At 35.8% G+C, this 13,068-nt stretch overlaps 1 protein-coding gene across 1 annotated transcript in view; it reads left to right on the top strand.

Annotated features, from left to right (window-relative positions):
- The window catches only part of DNAI4 (dynein axonemal intermediate chain 4), a gene marked incomplete at its 5' end in the record, with an annotated part of 112,281 nt that overhangs the window by 53,263 nt on the left and 45,950 nt on the right, over positions 1–13,068 (top strand). The window contains 1 exon segment of the mRNA XM_082611935.1: positions 11,187–11,381. Coding sequence (XP_082468061.1) covers positions 11,187–11,381 — 195 coding nt within the window.

Below are 13,068 nucleotides of genomic sequence, written 5' to 3'. Positions count from 1 at the left end.
ATTAGGTCCCATTTGTTTATTTTTGTTTTTATTTCCATTTCTCTAGGAGGTGGGTCGAAAAGGATCTTGCTGTGATTTATGTCATAGAGTGTTCTGCCTATGTTTTCTTCTAAGAGTTTAATAGTGTCTGGCCTCACATTTAGGTTTTTAATCCATTTTGTGCTTATTTTTGTGTATGGTGTTAGGGAGTGTTCTAATTTCATTATTTTACATGTAGCTGTCCAGTTTTCCCAGCACCACTTATTGAAGAGGCTGTCTTTTCTCCATTGTATATTCTTACCTCTTTTATCAAAAATAAGGTTACCATATGAGTGTGGGTTTATTTCTGGGCTTTCTATCCTGTTCCATTGATCTGTATTTCTGTTTTGGTGCCAGTACCATACTGTCTTGATTACTGCATCTTTGTAGTATAGTCTGAAGTCAGGGAGCCTGATTCCTCCAGCTCCGTTTTTCTTTCTCTAGATTGCATTGGCTATTCGGGGCCTTTTGTGTTTCCATATAAATTGTGAAATTTTTTGTTCCATTTCTGTGAAAAATGCCATTGGTAGTTGGATAGGGATTGCATTGAATCTGTAGATTGCTTTGGGTAGGATAGTCATTTTCACTGCATTGATTCTTCCAGTGCAGGAACATGGTGTATCTCTCCATCTGTTTGTATCATCTTTAATTCCTTTCTTTAGTGTCTTATAGCTTTCTGCATACAGGTCTTTTGTCTCCTTAGGTAGGTTTATTCCTAGGTATTTTATTCTTTTTGTTGCAGTGGTAAATGGAAGTATTTCCTTGATTTCTCTTTCAGAGTTTTCATCATTAGTGTATAGGAATGCAAGAGATTTCTGTGCATTAATTTTGTATCCTGCTACTTTACAAATTCTTTGATTAACTCTAGTAGTTTTCTGGTAGCATCTTTAGGATTCTCTATGTATAGTATCATGTCATCTGCAAACAGTGACTGCTTTACTTCTTGTTTTCCAATTTGGATTCCTTTTATTTCTTTTTCTTCTCTGATTGCTGTGTCTAAAACTTCCCAAACTGTGTTGAATAATAGTGGTGAGAGTGGACAACCTTGTCTTGTTCCTGATCTTAGTGGAAATGGTTTCAGTTTTTCGCCAATGAGAATGATGTTGGTTGTGGGTTTATCATTTATGCCCTTATTATGTTGAGGTAAGTTCCCTCTATGCCTACTTTCTGGAGGGTTTTTATCATAAATGGGTGTTGAATTTTGTCGAAAGCTTTTTCTGCATCTATTGAGACGATTATATGGTTTTTCTCCTTCAATTTGTTAATATGGTTTATCACATTGATTGATTTGCATATATTGAAGAATCCTTGCATTCCTGGGATAAACCCCACTTGATCATGGTGTATGATCCTTTTAATGTGCTGTTGGATTCTGTTTGCTAGTATTTTGTTGAGGATATTTGCATCTATGTTCATCAGTGATATTGGACTGTAGCTTTCTTTCCTTGTGACATCTTTGTCTGGTTGTGGTATCAGGGTGATGGTGGCCTCATAGAATGAGGTTGGGTGTGTTCCTCCCTCTGCTATATTTTGGAAGAGTTTGAGAAGGATAGGTGTTATCTCTTCTCTAAATGTTTGATAGAATTCGCCCGTGAAGCCATCTGGTCTTGGGCTTCTGTTTGTTGGAAGGTTTTTAATCAAAGTCTCAATTTCAGTGCTTGTGATTGATCTGTTTACATTTTATATTTCTTCCTGGTTCAGTCTCAGAAGCTTGTGCTTTTCTAAGAATTTGTCCATTTCTTCTAGGTTGTCCATTTTATTGGCATTTACTTGTTGGTAGCAATCTCTCATGATCCTTTGTACTTCTGCAGTGTCAGTTGTTACTTCTTTTTAATTTCTAATTCTATTTATTTGGGTCTTCTCCCTTTTTTTCTTGATGAGTCTGGCTAATGGTTTATCAATCTTGTTTATCTTCTCAAGGAGCCACCTTTTCATTTCATTGATCTGTGCTATTGTTTTTTTCATTTCTTTTTCATTTATTTCTGATCTGATCTTTATGATTCCTTTTCTTCTGCTATGTTTGGGTTTTTTTGTTCTTCTTTCTCTAATTGCTTTAGGTGTAAGTTTAGGTTGTTTATTTGGGATGTCTCTTGTTTCTTGAGATAAGATTGTACAGCTATAAACTTCCCTCTTAGAACTGCTTTTGCTGCATCCCATAGGTTTTGGGTCATCGTGTTTTCATTGTCATTTGTTTCTAGGTATTTTTTCATTTCCTCTTTAATTTTTTAAGTGATCTCTTGGTTATTTAGTAGTGTATTGTTTAGCCTCCATGTTTTTGTATTTTTTACAGATTTTATCTTGTAATTGATATCTAGTCTCATAGTGCTTCAGTCGGAAAAGATACTTGATACAATTTCAATTTTCTTAGATTTACCAAGACTTGATTTGTGTCCCAAGATATGATCTATCCTGGAGAATGTTCCATGAGCACTTGAGAAGAAAGTGTATTCTGTTTTCTTTGGATGGATTGTCATATAAATATCAGTTAAGTCCCTCTTGTTTAATATATCATTTAAAGCTTGTGTTTCCTTATTTATTTTCATTTTAGATGATCTGTTCATTGGTGAAAGTGGGGTGTTAAAGTCCCCTACTATGATTGTGTCACTGTTGATTTCCCCTTTTGTGGCTGTTAGCATTTGCCTTATGTATTGAGGTGCTCGTATGTTGGGTGCATAAATATTTATCATTGTTTTATCTTCTTCTTGGATTGATCCCTTGATCATTGTCGTGTCCTTCTTTGTCTCTTGTAATAGTCTTTATTTTGAAGTCTATTTTGTCTGATATGAGAATTGCTACTCCAGCTTTCTCTTGATTTCCATTTGCATGGAATATCTTTTTCCATCCCCTCTCTTTCAGTCTGTATGTGTCCCTAGGTCTGAAGTGTGTCTCTTGTAGACAGCATATATATGGGTCTTGTTTTTGTATCCATTCAGCCAGCCTATACTTTTTGGTTGGAGCATTTAATCTGTTTACATTTAAGGTAGTTATCAATCTGTATGTTCCTATTACCATTTTCTTAATTGTTTTGGGTTTGTTACTGTAAGTTTTTTCCTTGTGTTTCCTGCCTAGAGACTTTCCTTTAGCATCTGTTTTAAAGGTGGTTTGGTGGTGCTGAATTCTCTTAGCATTTGCTTGTCTGTAAAGGTTTTAATTTCTGCATCAAATGTTAATGAGATCCTTGCTGAGTAGAGTAATCTTGGGTGTAGGTTTTTTCTGTTTCATCACTTTAAATATGTCCTGCCATTCCCTTCTGTCTTGCAGAGTTTCTGCTGAAAGAGCAGCTGTTAACTTTATGGGGATTCCCTTGTATGTTATTTGTTGTTTTTCCCTTGCTGTCTGTAATATTTTTTCTTTGTATTTAAATTTTGAAAGCTTGATTAATTTGTGTCTTAGCGTGTTTCTCCTTGGATTTATCCTGTATGGGACTCTCTGTGCTTCCTGGAGTTGATTGACTTTTTCCTTTCCCATATTAGAAATTTCAACTATAATCTCTTCAAATATTTTCTCAGATCCTTTCTTTTTCTCTTTTTCTTCTGGGACCCCTATTATTTGAATGTTGGTGCGTTTAGTGTTGTCCCAGAGGTCTCTGAGACTGTTCTCAATTCTTTTCATTCTTTTTTCTTCATTCTGCTCTGCAGTAGTTATTTCCACTATTTTATCTTCCAGGTCACTTATCTGTTCTTCTGCCTTATTTATTCTGCTATTGATTTCTTCTAGAGAATTTTTAATTTCATTTATTGTGTTGTTCATCATTGTTTGCTCTGTAGTTCTTCTAGTCCCTTGTTAAACATTTCTTGTATTTTCTCCATTCTATTTCCCAGATTTTGGATCATCTTTACTATCATTAGTCTGAATTCGTTTTCAGGTAGACTGCCGATTTCTTCTTCATTTGTTTGGTCTGGTGGGTTTTTACCTTTCTCCTTCATCTGCTGTGTGTTTCTCTGTCTTCTCATTTTGCTTAACTTACTGTGTTTGGGCTCTCCTTTTTGCAGGCTGGAAGTTCGTATTTCCCGTTGTTTTTGGTGTCTGCCCCCAGTGGGTAAGGTTGGTTCAGTGGGTTGTGTAGGCTTCCTGGTGGAGGGGACTGGTGCCTGTGTTATGGTGGATGAGGCTGGACCTTGTCTTTCTGGTGGGCAGGATCACGACCGCTGGTGTGTTTTGGGGTGTCTGTGACCTTATTTTGATTTTAGGCTGCCTCTCTGCTAATGGGTGGGGTTGTGTTCTTGTCTTGCTAGTTGTTTGGCATAGGGTGTTCAGCACTGTAGTTTGCTGGTTGTTGAGTGGATCTGGGTCTTAGAGCTGAGTTGGAGATCTCTAGGAGAGCTTTCACTGTTTGATATTATGTGGAGCCAGGAGGTCTCCTGTGGACCCGTGTCCTGAACTCGACTCTCCCACCTCAGAGATACAGGCATGACACCTGGACGGAGCACCAAGACCCTGTCAGCCACACGGCTCAGAAGAAAAGGGAGAAAAAAAGAAAGAAAGAAAAAAAAATAAAATAAAGTTATTAAAATAAAAAAATTTTAATTATTAAAATTAAAAAAATTTAGAAAGTAATACAAAAAAGGAAAAAGAAAGATGAGAGCAACCAAAGCAAAAAAACAAACCCAGCAATGATAACAAGCACTAAAAACTATACTAAACAAACAAACAAACAAAAAAACAGACAGACAGAACACTAGGGCAAATGGTAAAAGGAAAGCTATACAGACAAAATCACACAAAGAAGCATACACATACACACTCACAAAAAGAGAAAAAGGAAAAAAAATTCTATATATCTATGTATAAAAAAAAAAAGGACGAGAGCAACCAAATCAATAAACAAATCTACCAATGATAATAAACTCTAAATACTAAACTAAGATAAATATAAAATCAGAAACAAATTGATTCAGAAAGCAAACACCAAGTCTACAGTTACTCTCAAAGTCCACTGCCTCAATTTTGGGATGATTCATTGTCTCTTCAGGTATTCCAGAGATGCAGGGTACATCAAGTTGATTCTGGAGATTTAATCCGCTGCTCCTGAAGCTGCTGGGAGAGATTTCCCATTCTCTTCTTTGTTCGCACAGCTCCTGCGGTTCAGCTTTGGAATTGTCCCCGCCTCTGCGTGTAGGTCGCCTGAGGGCGTCTTTTCTTCTCTCAGACAGGATGGGGTTAAAGTAACAGCGGATTAGGGGGCTCTGACTCACTCAGGCGGAGGGGAGGGAGGGGTATGGAATGCGGCAGGAGCCTGAGGTGGCAGAGGCTGGCATGACATTGCAACAGCCTGAGGTACACTGTGTGTTCTCCCAGGAAAGTTGTCCCTGGATCACGGGCCCCTGGTAGTGGCGGGCTGCACAGGCTCCCGGCAGGGGAGGTGTGGATAGTGACCTGTACTTGCACACAGGCTTCTTGGTGGCTGCAGAAGCAGCCTTAGCATTTCATGCTCATCTCTGGTGTCCGAGCTGATAGCCACAGCTCGTGCCTGTCTCTGGAGCTCGTTTAGGCGGTGCTCTGAATCACCTCTCCTCGTACACCCTGAAACAATGGTCTCTTGCCTCTTAGGCAGTTCCAGACGTTTTCCCGGACTCCCTCCTGGCTACCCGTGGTGCACTAGCCCCTTCAGGCCGTGTCCACACAGCCAACACCATTCCTCTCCCTGGGATATGACCTCCGAAGCCGGAGCCTCAGCTCCCAGTCCCCACCCGCCCTGGCAGGTGAGCTGACAAGCCTTTCGGGCTGTTGAGTGCTGGTTGGCACTGATCCTCTGTGCAGGAATCTCTCCACTTTGCCCTCCACACCCCTGTTGCTGCGCTGTCCTCCATGGCTCTGAAGCTTCCCCCCCGCCACCCCCTGTCTCCACCAGTGAAGGGGCTTCATAGTGTGTGGAAACTTTTCCTCCTTCACAGCTCCCTCCCAGATGTGCAGGTACTGTTCCTATTCTTTTGTCTCTGTTTTTTCTCTTTTCTTTTGCCCTACCTAGGTACATGGGGAGTTTTTTGCCTTTTGGGAAGTCTGAGGTCTTCTGCCAGCATTCAGTAGGTGTTCTGCAGGAGTTGTCCCACATGTAGATGTATTACTGATGTATTTGTGGGGAGGAAGGGAATCTCCATGTCTTACTCCTCTGCCATCTTGAAAGTCTCTCTAATACTATGTTAAATAATAGTGGTAAGAGTGGGCATCTTTGTCTTTTTCCTGATCTTAAAGTCAATGCTTTCAGCTTTTCACTGTTTAGTATGATATTAGCTGTGGGTTTGTCATATATGGCTTTTTTTATGTTGAAGTATGTTCCCTCTATTACCACTTTGTTGACAGTTTTTATCATAAACTGATGTTAACTTTTATCAAAACTTTTTTCTGCATTTATTGTAATGATCATATGATTTTTATCCTTTGTTTTGTTAATGTGGTGTATCATGTTGATTGAGTTGCAGATATTGAGCCATCTTTGCATGCCTGGGATAAATCCCACTTGATTATGGTGTATGATCCTTTTAATGTATTGTTGAATTTTGTTTGTTGATATTTTGTTGAGGATCTTTGCATCTATGTTTATCTGGGATGTTGACCGGTTGTTTTCTTTTTGTTTTTACTGTCTTTGATTTTGGTATCTATGTTGGCCTTATAGAATAAATTTGGACGTGTTCCCTCTTCAATCTTTTGGAATAATTTGAGAAGAATAGGTAATCCTTTAAATTTGGTAGAATTCACCAGTGAAGCTGTCTGGTCTTGGACTTTTGTTTGTTGGGAGGTTTCTAATTAGTGAATCTCCTTACTAGTCATCTGTTAGTTCAGGTTTTCTATTTTATTATGATCAGTCTTTGTAGGTTGTGTATTTATAGAACTTTATCCATTTCTTCTAAACAACAAATTGGCTGTCCAATTTGTTTGCATGTAATTGTTCATAATAATCTCTTATAATACTTTATATTTCTGTAATGTTGGTTGTAACTTTTCCTCTTTCATTTCTGATTTTATTTATATGAGCCCTCTTTCCTTCTTGAAAAGTCTGGCTAAAGGTTTATCAATTTTGTATCTTTTTTCAAAGAACCAGCTCTTAGTTTCATTGATTTTTTTCTATTGTTTTTTAGTGCCTATTTCATTTATTTCTGCACTGATCTTTATTATTTCCTTCCTTTTAGTAACTGTGGGGCGGTGTTGGTTCTTCTTTCTCTAGTTCCTTTAGGTGTAATTTTAAATTGTTTGAGATTTTTCTTGTTTCCTGAGGTAGACTTGTATCACTATAAACTTCCCTCTGAGAACTGCTTTTGTTGCATCCCATAGATTTTGTAATGTTGTATTTCCACTTTCATTTATCTCAAGGTATTTTTCGATTTTCTCTTTGATTTCTTCAGTAACTCATTTGTTGTTTTGTAGCATGTTGTTTAGACTCCACATGTTTGTGTTTCCAGGTTTTTATTGTAGTTGACTTCTTGTCTCATACCTTTGTGGCCAGAAAAGATGCTTTATATGATTTCAGTCTTCTTAAATTTACTGAAACCTGTATGTGGACTAACGTGTTATCTACCCTGGAGAATATTCAATGTGCACTTGAAAAGAATGTGTATCCTGCTGTTTTTTGGATGAATGTTTTGTATACCTATTAAACAATCTGGTCTGATGTGTTGTATAAGCCAAATGTTTCCTTTTGATTTTCTGTCTGGATGATCTGTCCATTGATGTAAGTGTAATGTCCCTTTCTATTATTATACAATTATGTATTATTGTTTTATTATTCTACAATTATAATAATTCTTGTTAAATTATTATAAAATCTTTCCCTTTACATCTATTTGTATTTGCTTTATGTAATTAAATGTTCTTATGTTGAGTGTATATATATTTACAACTGTTTTCCTTTTTGTTGGGATAATCCCTTTATCATTACATTATGCCCTTCTCTGTATCTTGTAATAGTCTTTGTTTTAAAGTCTATTTTGTCTGATATAAGTATAGTTAGTGCAGCTTTCTTTTTATTTCCATTTGAATAGAATACCCTTTTCCATTCCCCCACTTTCAGTCTTCCTGTTATGACTCATTTTTTTCACAATTCCATTCTAATATATATATGGTATTTCTGAGTTTATCTCTTTGTGGAGCTTTTTTTAGTGGATGCTCTACATATTGCAGTCCACTTGTGTTGACATTTTACCAGGTTAAGAGTAGAAATCTTCCCCCCTTTATATCTTTTCACTCTCCCCTGTTTATATGTTTGCCCTAAGTATTTCCTTTAAATATTTAAATGGAGTATTTGAACATTGAACTGTATCAGCTAGTTGTAATTTTTATATCAACCATCAAACATAATTAAGAAAACTGAAGAGAAGGAAATTGTATTTACCTATATTTTTACTCTCCCCATTCTGTTTTTCTCTCTGATATTCCAAAATTCATTTTTACAATAATTTCCTTCTTGTTTAGCCATTCTCCTTTAGCCATTCTTAAGGAAGATCTGCTGGCAACAAATTCTCTTAGTATTTCTTCATCTGAGAATATCTTAATTTCACCTTTATTCCTATAAAATATTTTTAGTGGATATAGAATTCTTGGTTGAAAGTTATTTTCTCTCATCACTTAGAATATGTGTGCCACTTCCTCTGGCCTCCATGGTTTCTGATGACAAATCTGCTGTTATTCAAATTATTTATCTCTGTATATAAGACATCATTTCTTCCTTAATGCTTTCTATATTTTTATTTACTTTGTTTTCAGTTTTGATAAATTTGAGTATGATGTCTTGGTGCGGATTTCTTTAGGTTTATCTTCTTTGGAATTCACTGAGTTTCTTGATTCTGTATGTTATTCTTTGCTAAATTTTGGAAAATTTCAGCTATTATTTCTTCAAGTACATTTTTCAGTCTCATCCTCTTTCTGCTCTCCCCAATGACATGAATGTTAGATATCTTGTTATAGTCCCACAGGCCTTTGAGCCTCTCTTCTTTCTTGTTTTTTTCAGATTATTTTCTTTCTGTTTTTCAGATTAGGTAATTTATATTGTTCTCTCATCAAGTTCACTAATTCTTTCCTCTGTCCCCTCCATTTTGCTGTTGAGCACATCCATTGAATTTTAAAATTTTGATTATTTCATTTTTCATTTCTAAAATTTCCATTTGGCTCTTGAATTGATTTACTAAGATTTTAAATTTCTTTGATAATACTTTCTATTATTCCATGTTTCAAATGTGTTCATAAATGCTTGAAACATTTTTTTGATGATTGCCTTAAACTGTCAGATAATTCACATCTCTGTCATCTCAGTGTTGGCATCTATTGATTTTATTTTTTTTTGTTTCATTTAGGTTGAGATTTTCTTGGGTCTTTGTATGATGAGTGACTTTCAGTTGAAATTTAGAAATTTTGGGCATTATGTCATGAGAACTGGATCTTCTCTAAACCTTCCTTTTTAGCAGGCTTTGTTTGACACTATTTTGACAGGGGAATTTACTGCTCCATTACTGCCAGGTGGGAGTAGAAGTGGGGTTTTGTAGAAATCCAGGTTCTCCACTTGACCTTCAATTACAGTGAGGGAGGGGATCATCTCCTTATTACTGTTTTGCAGGGGCAGGTGGGGAGCTCTGATTTCCATTGATACCTATATGACTGGGAGGGATAGGAGCACCTCATTACCACTCCCTGACACCATGGATTGGGACTTGGCTTTATTACTTTGGGGCAGTTCTGTGAGTTCTGACTCTACCAGTCCAACTCTGACTATTCTGTTGGGGAGAAGAATACTGTTAGTGCCAGGTAGGTGTGGAATTCCATGTTCCCCAACTGGTCTCTGCTGACATTGCAGAAAGGGCAGCACAGTTATTATTTTTGTTAGGATTGAAAGTCCTGGCTCCTTACTAATCCTTTTCTGACACCACACTCACTGGAAGGCTGGGAGGTTGGGATGCCTTGTTAGAGCCTGGCAAGGATGGAATTCTAGGCTCCCCGCTTGGCTAGTGGAATTTGTGGAATGAGTAAGGCTGCAATTTTTTCTCTGTGTTTTTGTCTGGAGTGGAATGGTTATATTTTAAAAGTTTTTTTTTTCTTGCAAGGTTTTTCTTTTCCTGGTCTTTTGGCTAGAGAGAGGAGGTTTGTCTTGAGTATATGCAGCAATAAGGAATCCAGAGAACTCACCACTGTGTCATTCCTTGTGTCCTGAGCTCTCTTGTTGCTTTGCCTCCTTCTATCAAAGGTTTTCAAAGGCTTCCTATGTTTGTTTTATATATGATGTCCAGGGTTTTTAGTTGTATTTAGAAGAGGAATAAGAAAAAGTGTCTACTCCATCTTCATGGATGCAGGATTCCCCTTCATTCTGTTTTTTTTTTTTACTAAGTAATGTGATAGGCAGAATCATTCCCCAAATATATACACATCCCAATCTCTGGAACCTGTGAATAAATTACCTTACATGACAAAAGATACTTTCCAGATGTGATTACATTAAGTATCTTCAAAGAAGGAGGTTATCCTGGGTTACTGGAGTGGACACAAACTAATCACACGGGTACTTAAAATTGGAGCACTTTTTCCAGTTCTGGTCAGAGAGGAATGTAATGACAGAAGACTATCAGAGAGATGCAATATTGCTGTCTTTTGAAGATGAAGGAAGGGTTGCTGGTGGCCTCTAGAAGTTGGAAAAGGCAAGGAAATGAATTCTCCTCTAGAGCCTTCAGAAAGGAACATAACCCTATTAACTTTTTTGTTTTAGCCCAGTGAAACCTGAGTCAGACCTCTAACCTACAGAACTCTAAGATAATACATTTGTATGGTTTTAATCCACTAAGTTTTTGGTAATTTGTTATAGCATCAATAAAATCAATAAAAATTAATTTATTGTTCCTATAAAGCAATAATCAAATCAAACCTTTATCTGAAGACTGATAATAATTTTATTTCAATTTGAATAAAAATATATAGAGATACAAATTACCTTATGAGTTATCATTGCTTATTTTCTGGAAAACACACATTTTTGAGTGGTTAAAAATTCCAAAATGATATGATATAATTTATGTATATCTTGTATGTGCTCGGTTTGTAAAAGACATTCAATAAATGTCTATTGAAGTTGTTAAATACTGGAGGAAAACAAATAGTGGTGGCAAAATGTCATTTCTTAAATCTTTAGAATGTACAAATCAGCTAATATTATTTGAATTATTTTAGCATTGCATCATATTTGTATTTTACAGTTAGTGAAAGTAGTTCTCTAATGGATATTGAAAATGTAACTCTGGCTAAAGTCCATGAAGAAGAAGAAGATAACTCAGAGGAAGTATTGAAATCTGATAAGTTCCAACAGGACTTATTTTTTATGGAACGAGTTATAATGGAAAATATATTTCAGCCAAAACTTGCAGCTTATCGTCAGCTTCCTGTTTTAAAAGGTATTTAATACATTATATACTAAAAATCTTTTTTTTAAAAAACATGGTGTTGTTTTGAAATAACGATTTTGTACTTTAAAAAACATATTTAAAAATAATCACTTTTAGTTAAGCTCAAATAATTTAAAAAATCAAATGATGTTATTATTTCTAAATGCAATATCTAGACTGAGTTATCACTGATCAGAAGACATTTTTATATAGTTTGCAGCACTAAACATGTGAGTAACAAAAGAGTCCAGACCAGGAACCCCAAAGAAAAAGGTGCAGACTTTTACCTTTGGCTCTTTCCTCTCCGTTGTCCCCTCATTGAATTATTCTCTCATAATCAAACTCCCCTTTCCATTGCCATTTATACTTTCCAGGTTCTAGCTTTTATTACCTCTCCCTAATTTAATTACATACTCTTATTTCTACAAATCCCATCTCATAGATTCACAAAATATTTTGAAGGATTTGAGAGATTATCTAATTCATCTTTTCAATTTCAATTCCCAGCTTTCAAGTATGGCTTAGGGCAAACTCCTTTATGAAATCTTTCTTGATCCTTCAAGTCAAAAGTGATCTTCTATATGCCTACATCAAAAGATTAGGTTACAAAATTGTGTGTGTGACAAATGGATGTAAACCTTTTTGCTTACTTACATCTAAGAATATTGAAAACTATGCTTATTATCTCATATTAGGTTGATGTTTTAAAATTTTTATCATATATATAAATTTTTTGTCCCATAATTAGAGTTATAAGATTAAAATTTTACTGAGTACTGTGAATTTTGATGTTTTAAAAACAAAACTGGTGGTAGATCACTTCTTTAAATGTATCTAAGAAATAGAAATATAGTAGGAAATTTTTTAATGAGGTAAGATTTACATATAATGAAATACATATATTTTAACTGCATAATTTGATACATTTAAGAATGTATAAGCCTGTATAACTAATACTGTAATCAAGACAGAAAATATATTTACCAACCTCAAAAGTTCCCTTCTGCTGTTTTCCAGTTAAAATATACACCCTTATAGACAGGTATTAAACTGATTTCTATCACTATAGATAAATTGTTTTGGTATATCATATAAGTGGGTTTGTATAGTAAGTATTCTTTTGTGTCTGGCTTCTTTTACTTAACATAATGTTTTTGAGATTCATCTACATTGATATGTATATAGGTAGTTCATTTTTTTCTGAGTACTACTCCTTTTTATGAATATACCATAATAATTTGTATATTCATTCACCTGCTGATGGACACCTGTACATCTTTGAGCTATTATGAATAAAGCTGCTATGACCATTTTTGTGTGTCTTTTTGTGGATATATGTTTTAATTTCTCTTAGATAAATACCTAGAAATGGAATTATTGGGTCTTTGGATAGATAGATGTATGTATAACTTTTTCAGAGACTGCAAAATACCTTTCCAGATTATATGTACCATTTTACAATCCCACAAGAAATATACAGGAGTTGCTCCACCTTCTTTTTTTTTTTTTTTTTTTTTTGGCTGCAGTAGGTCTTCGTTGCTGAGCGGGGGTTACTCTTCATTGCAGTGCACAGTCTTCTCATTGTGGTGGCTTCTCTTGTTGCAGAGAATGGGCTCTAGGCATGTGGGCTTCAGTAGTTGTGGTACACGGGCTCAGTAGTTGTGGCTCACGGGCTATAGAGTGCAGGCTCAGTAGT

The sequence above is a fragment of the Mesoplodon mirus genome, assembly GCF_964341445.2.
Source record: "Mesoplodon mirus genome assembly, chromosome: 3".
Lineage (NCBI taxonomy): Eukaryota > Metazoa > Chordata > Mammalia > Artiodactyla > Ziphiidae > Mesoplodon > Mesoplodon mirus.
The sequence above is the reverse complement of the archived record's forward strand: the minus strand, read 5'-3'. Positions and strand labels throughout refer to the sequence as shown.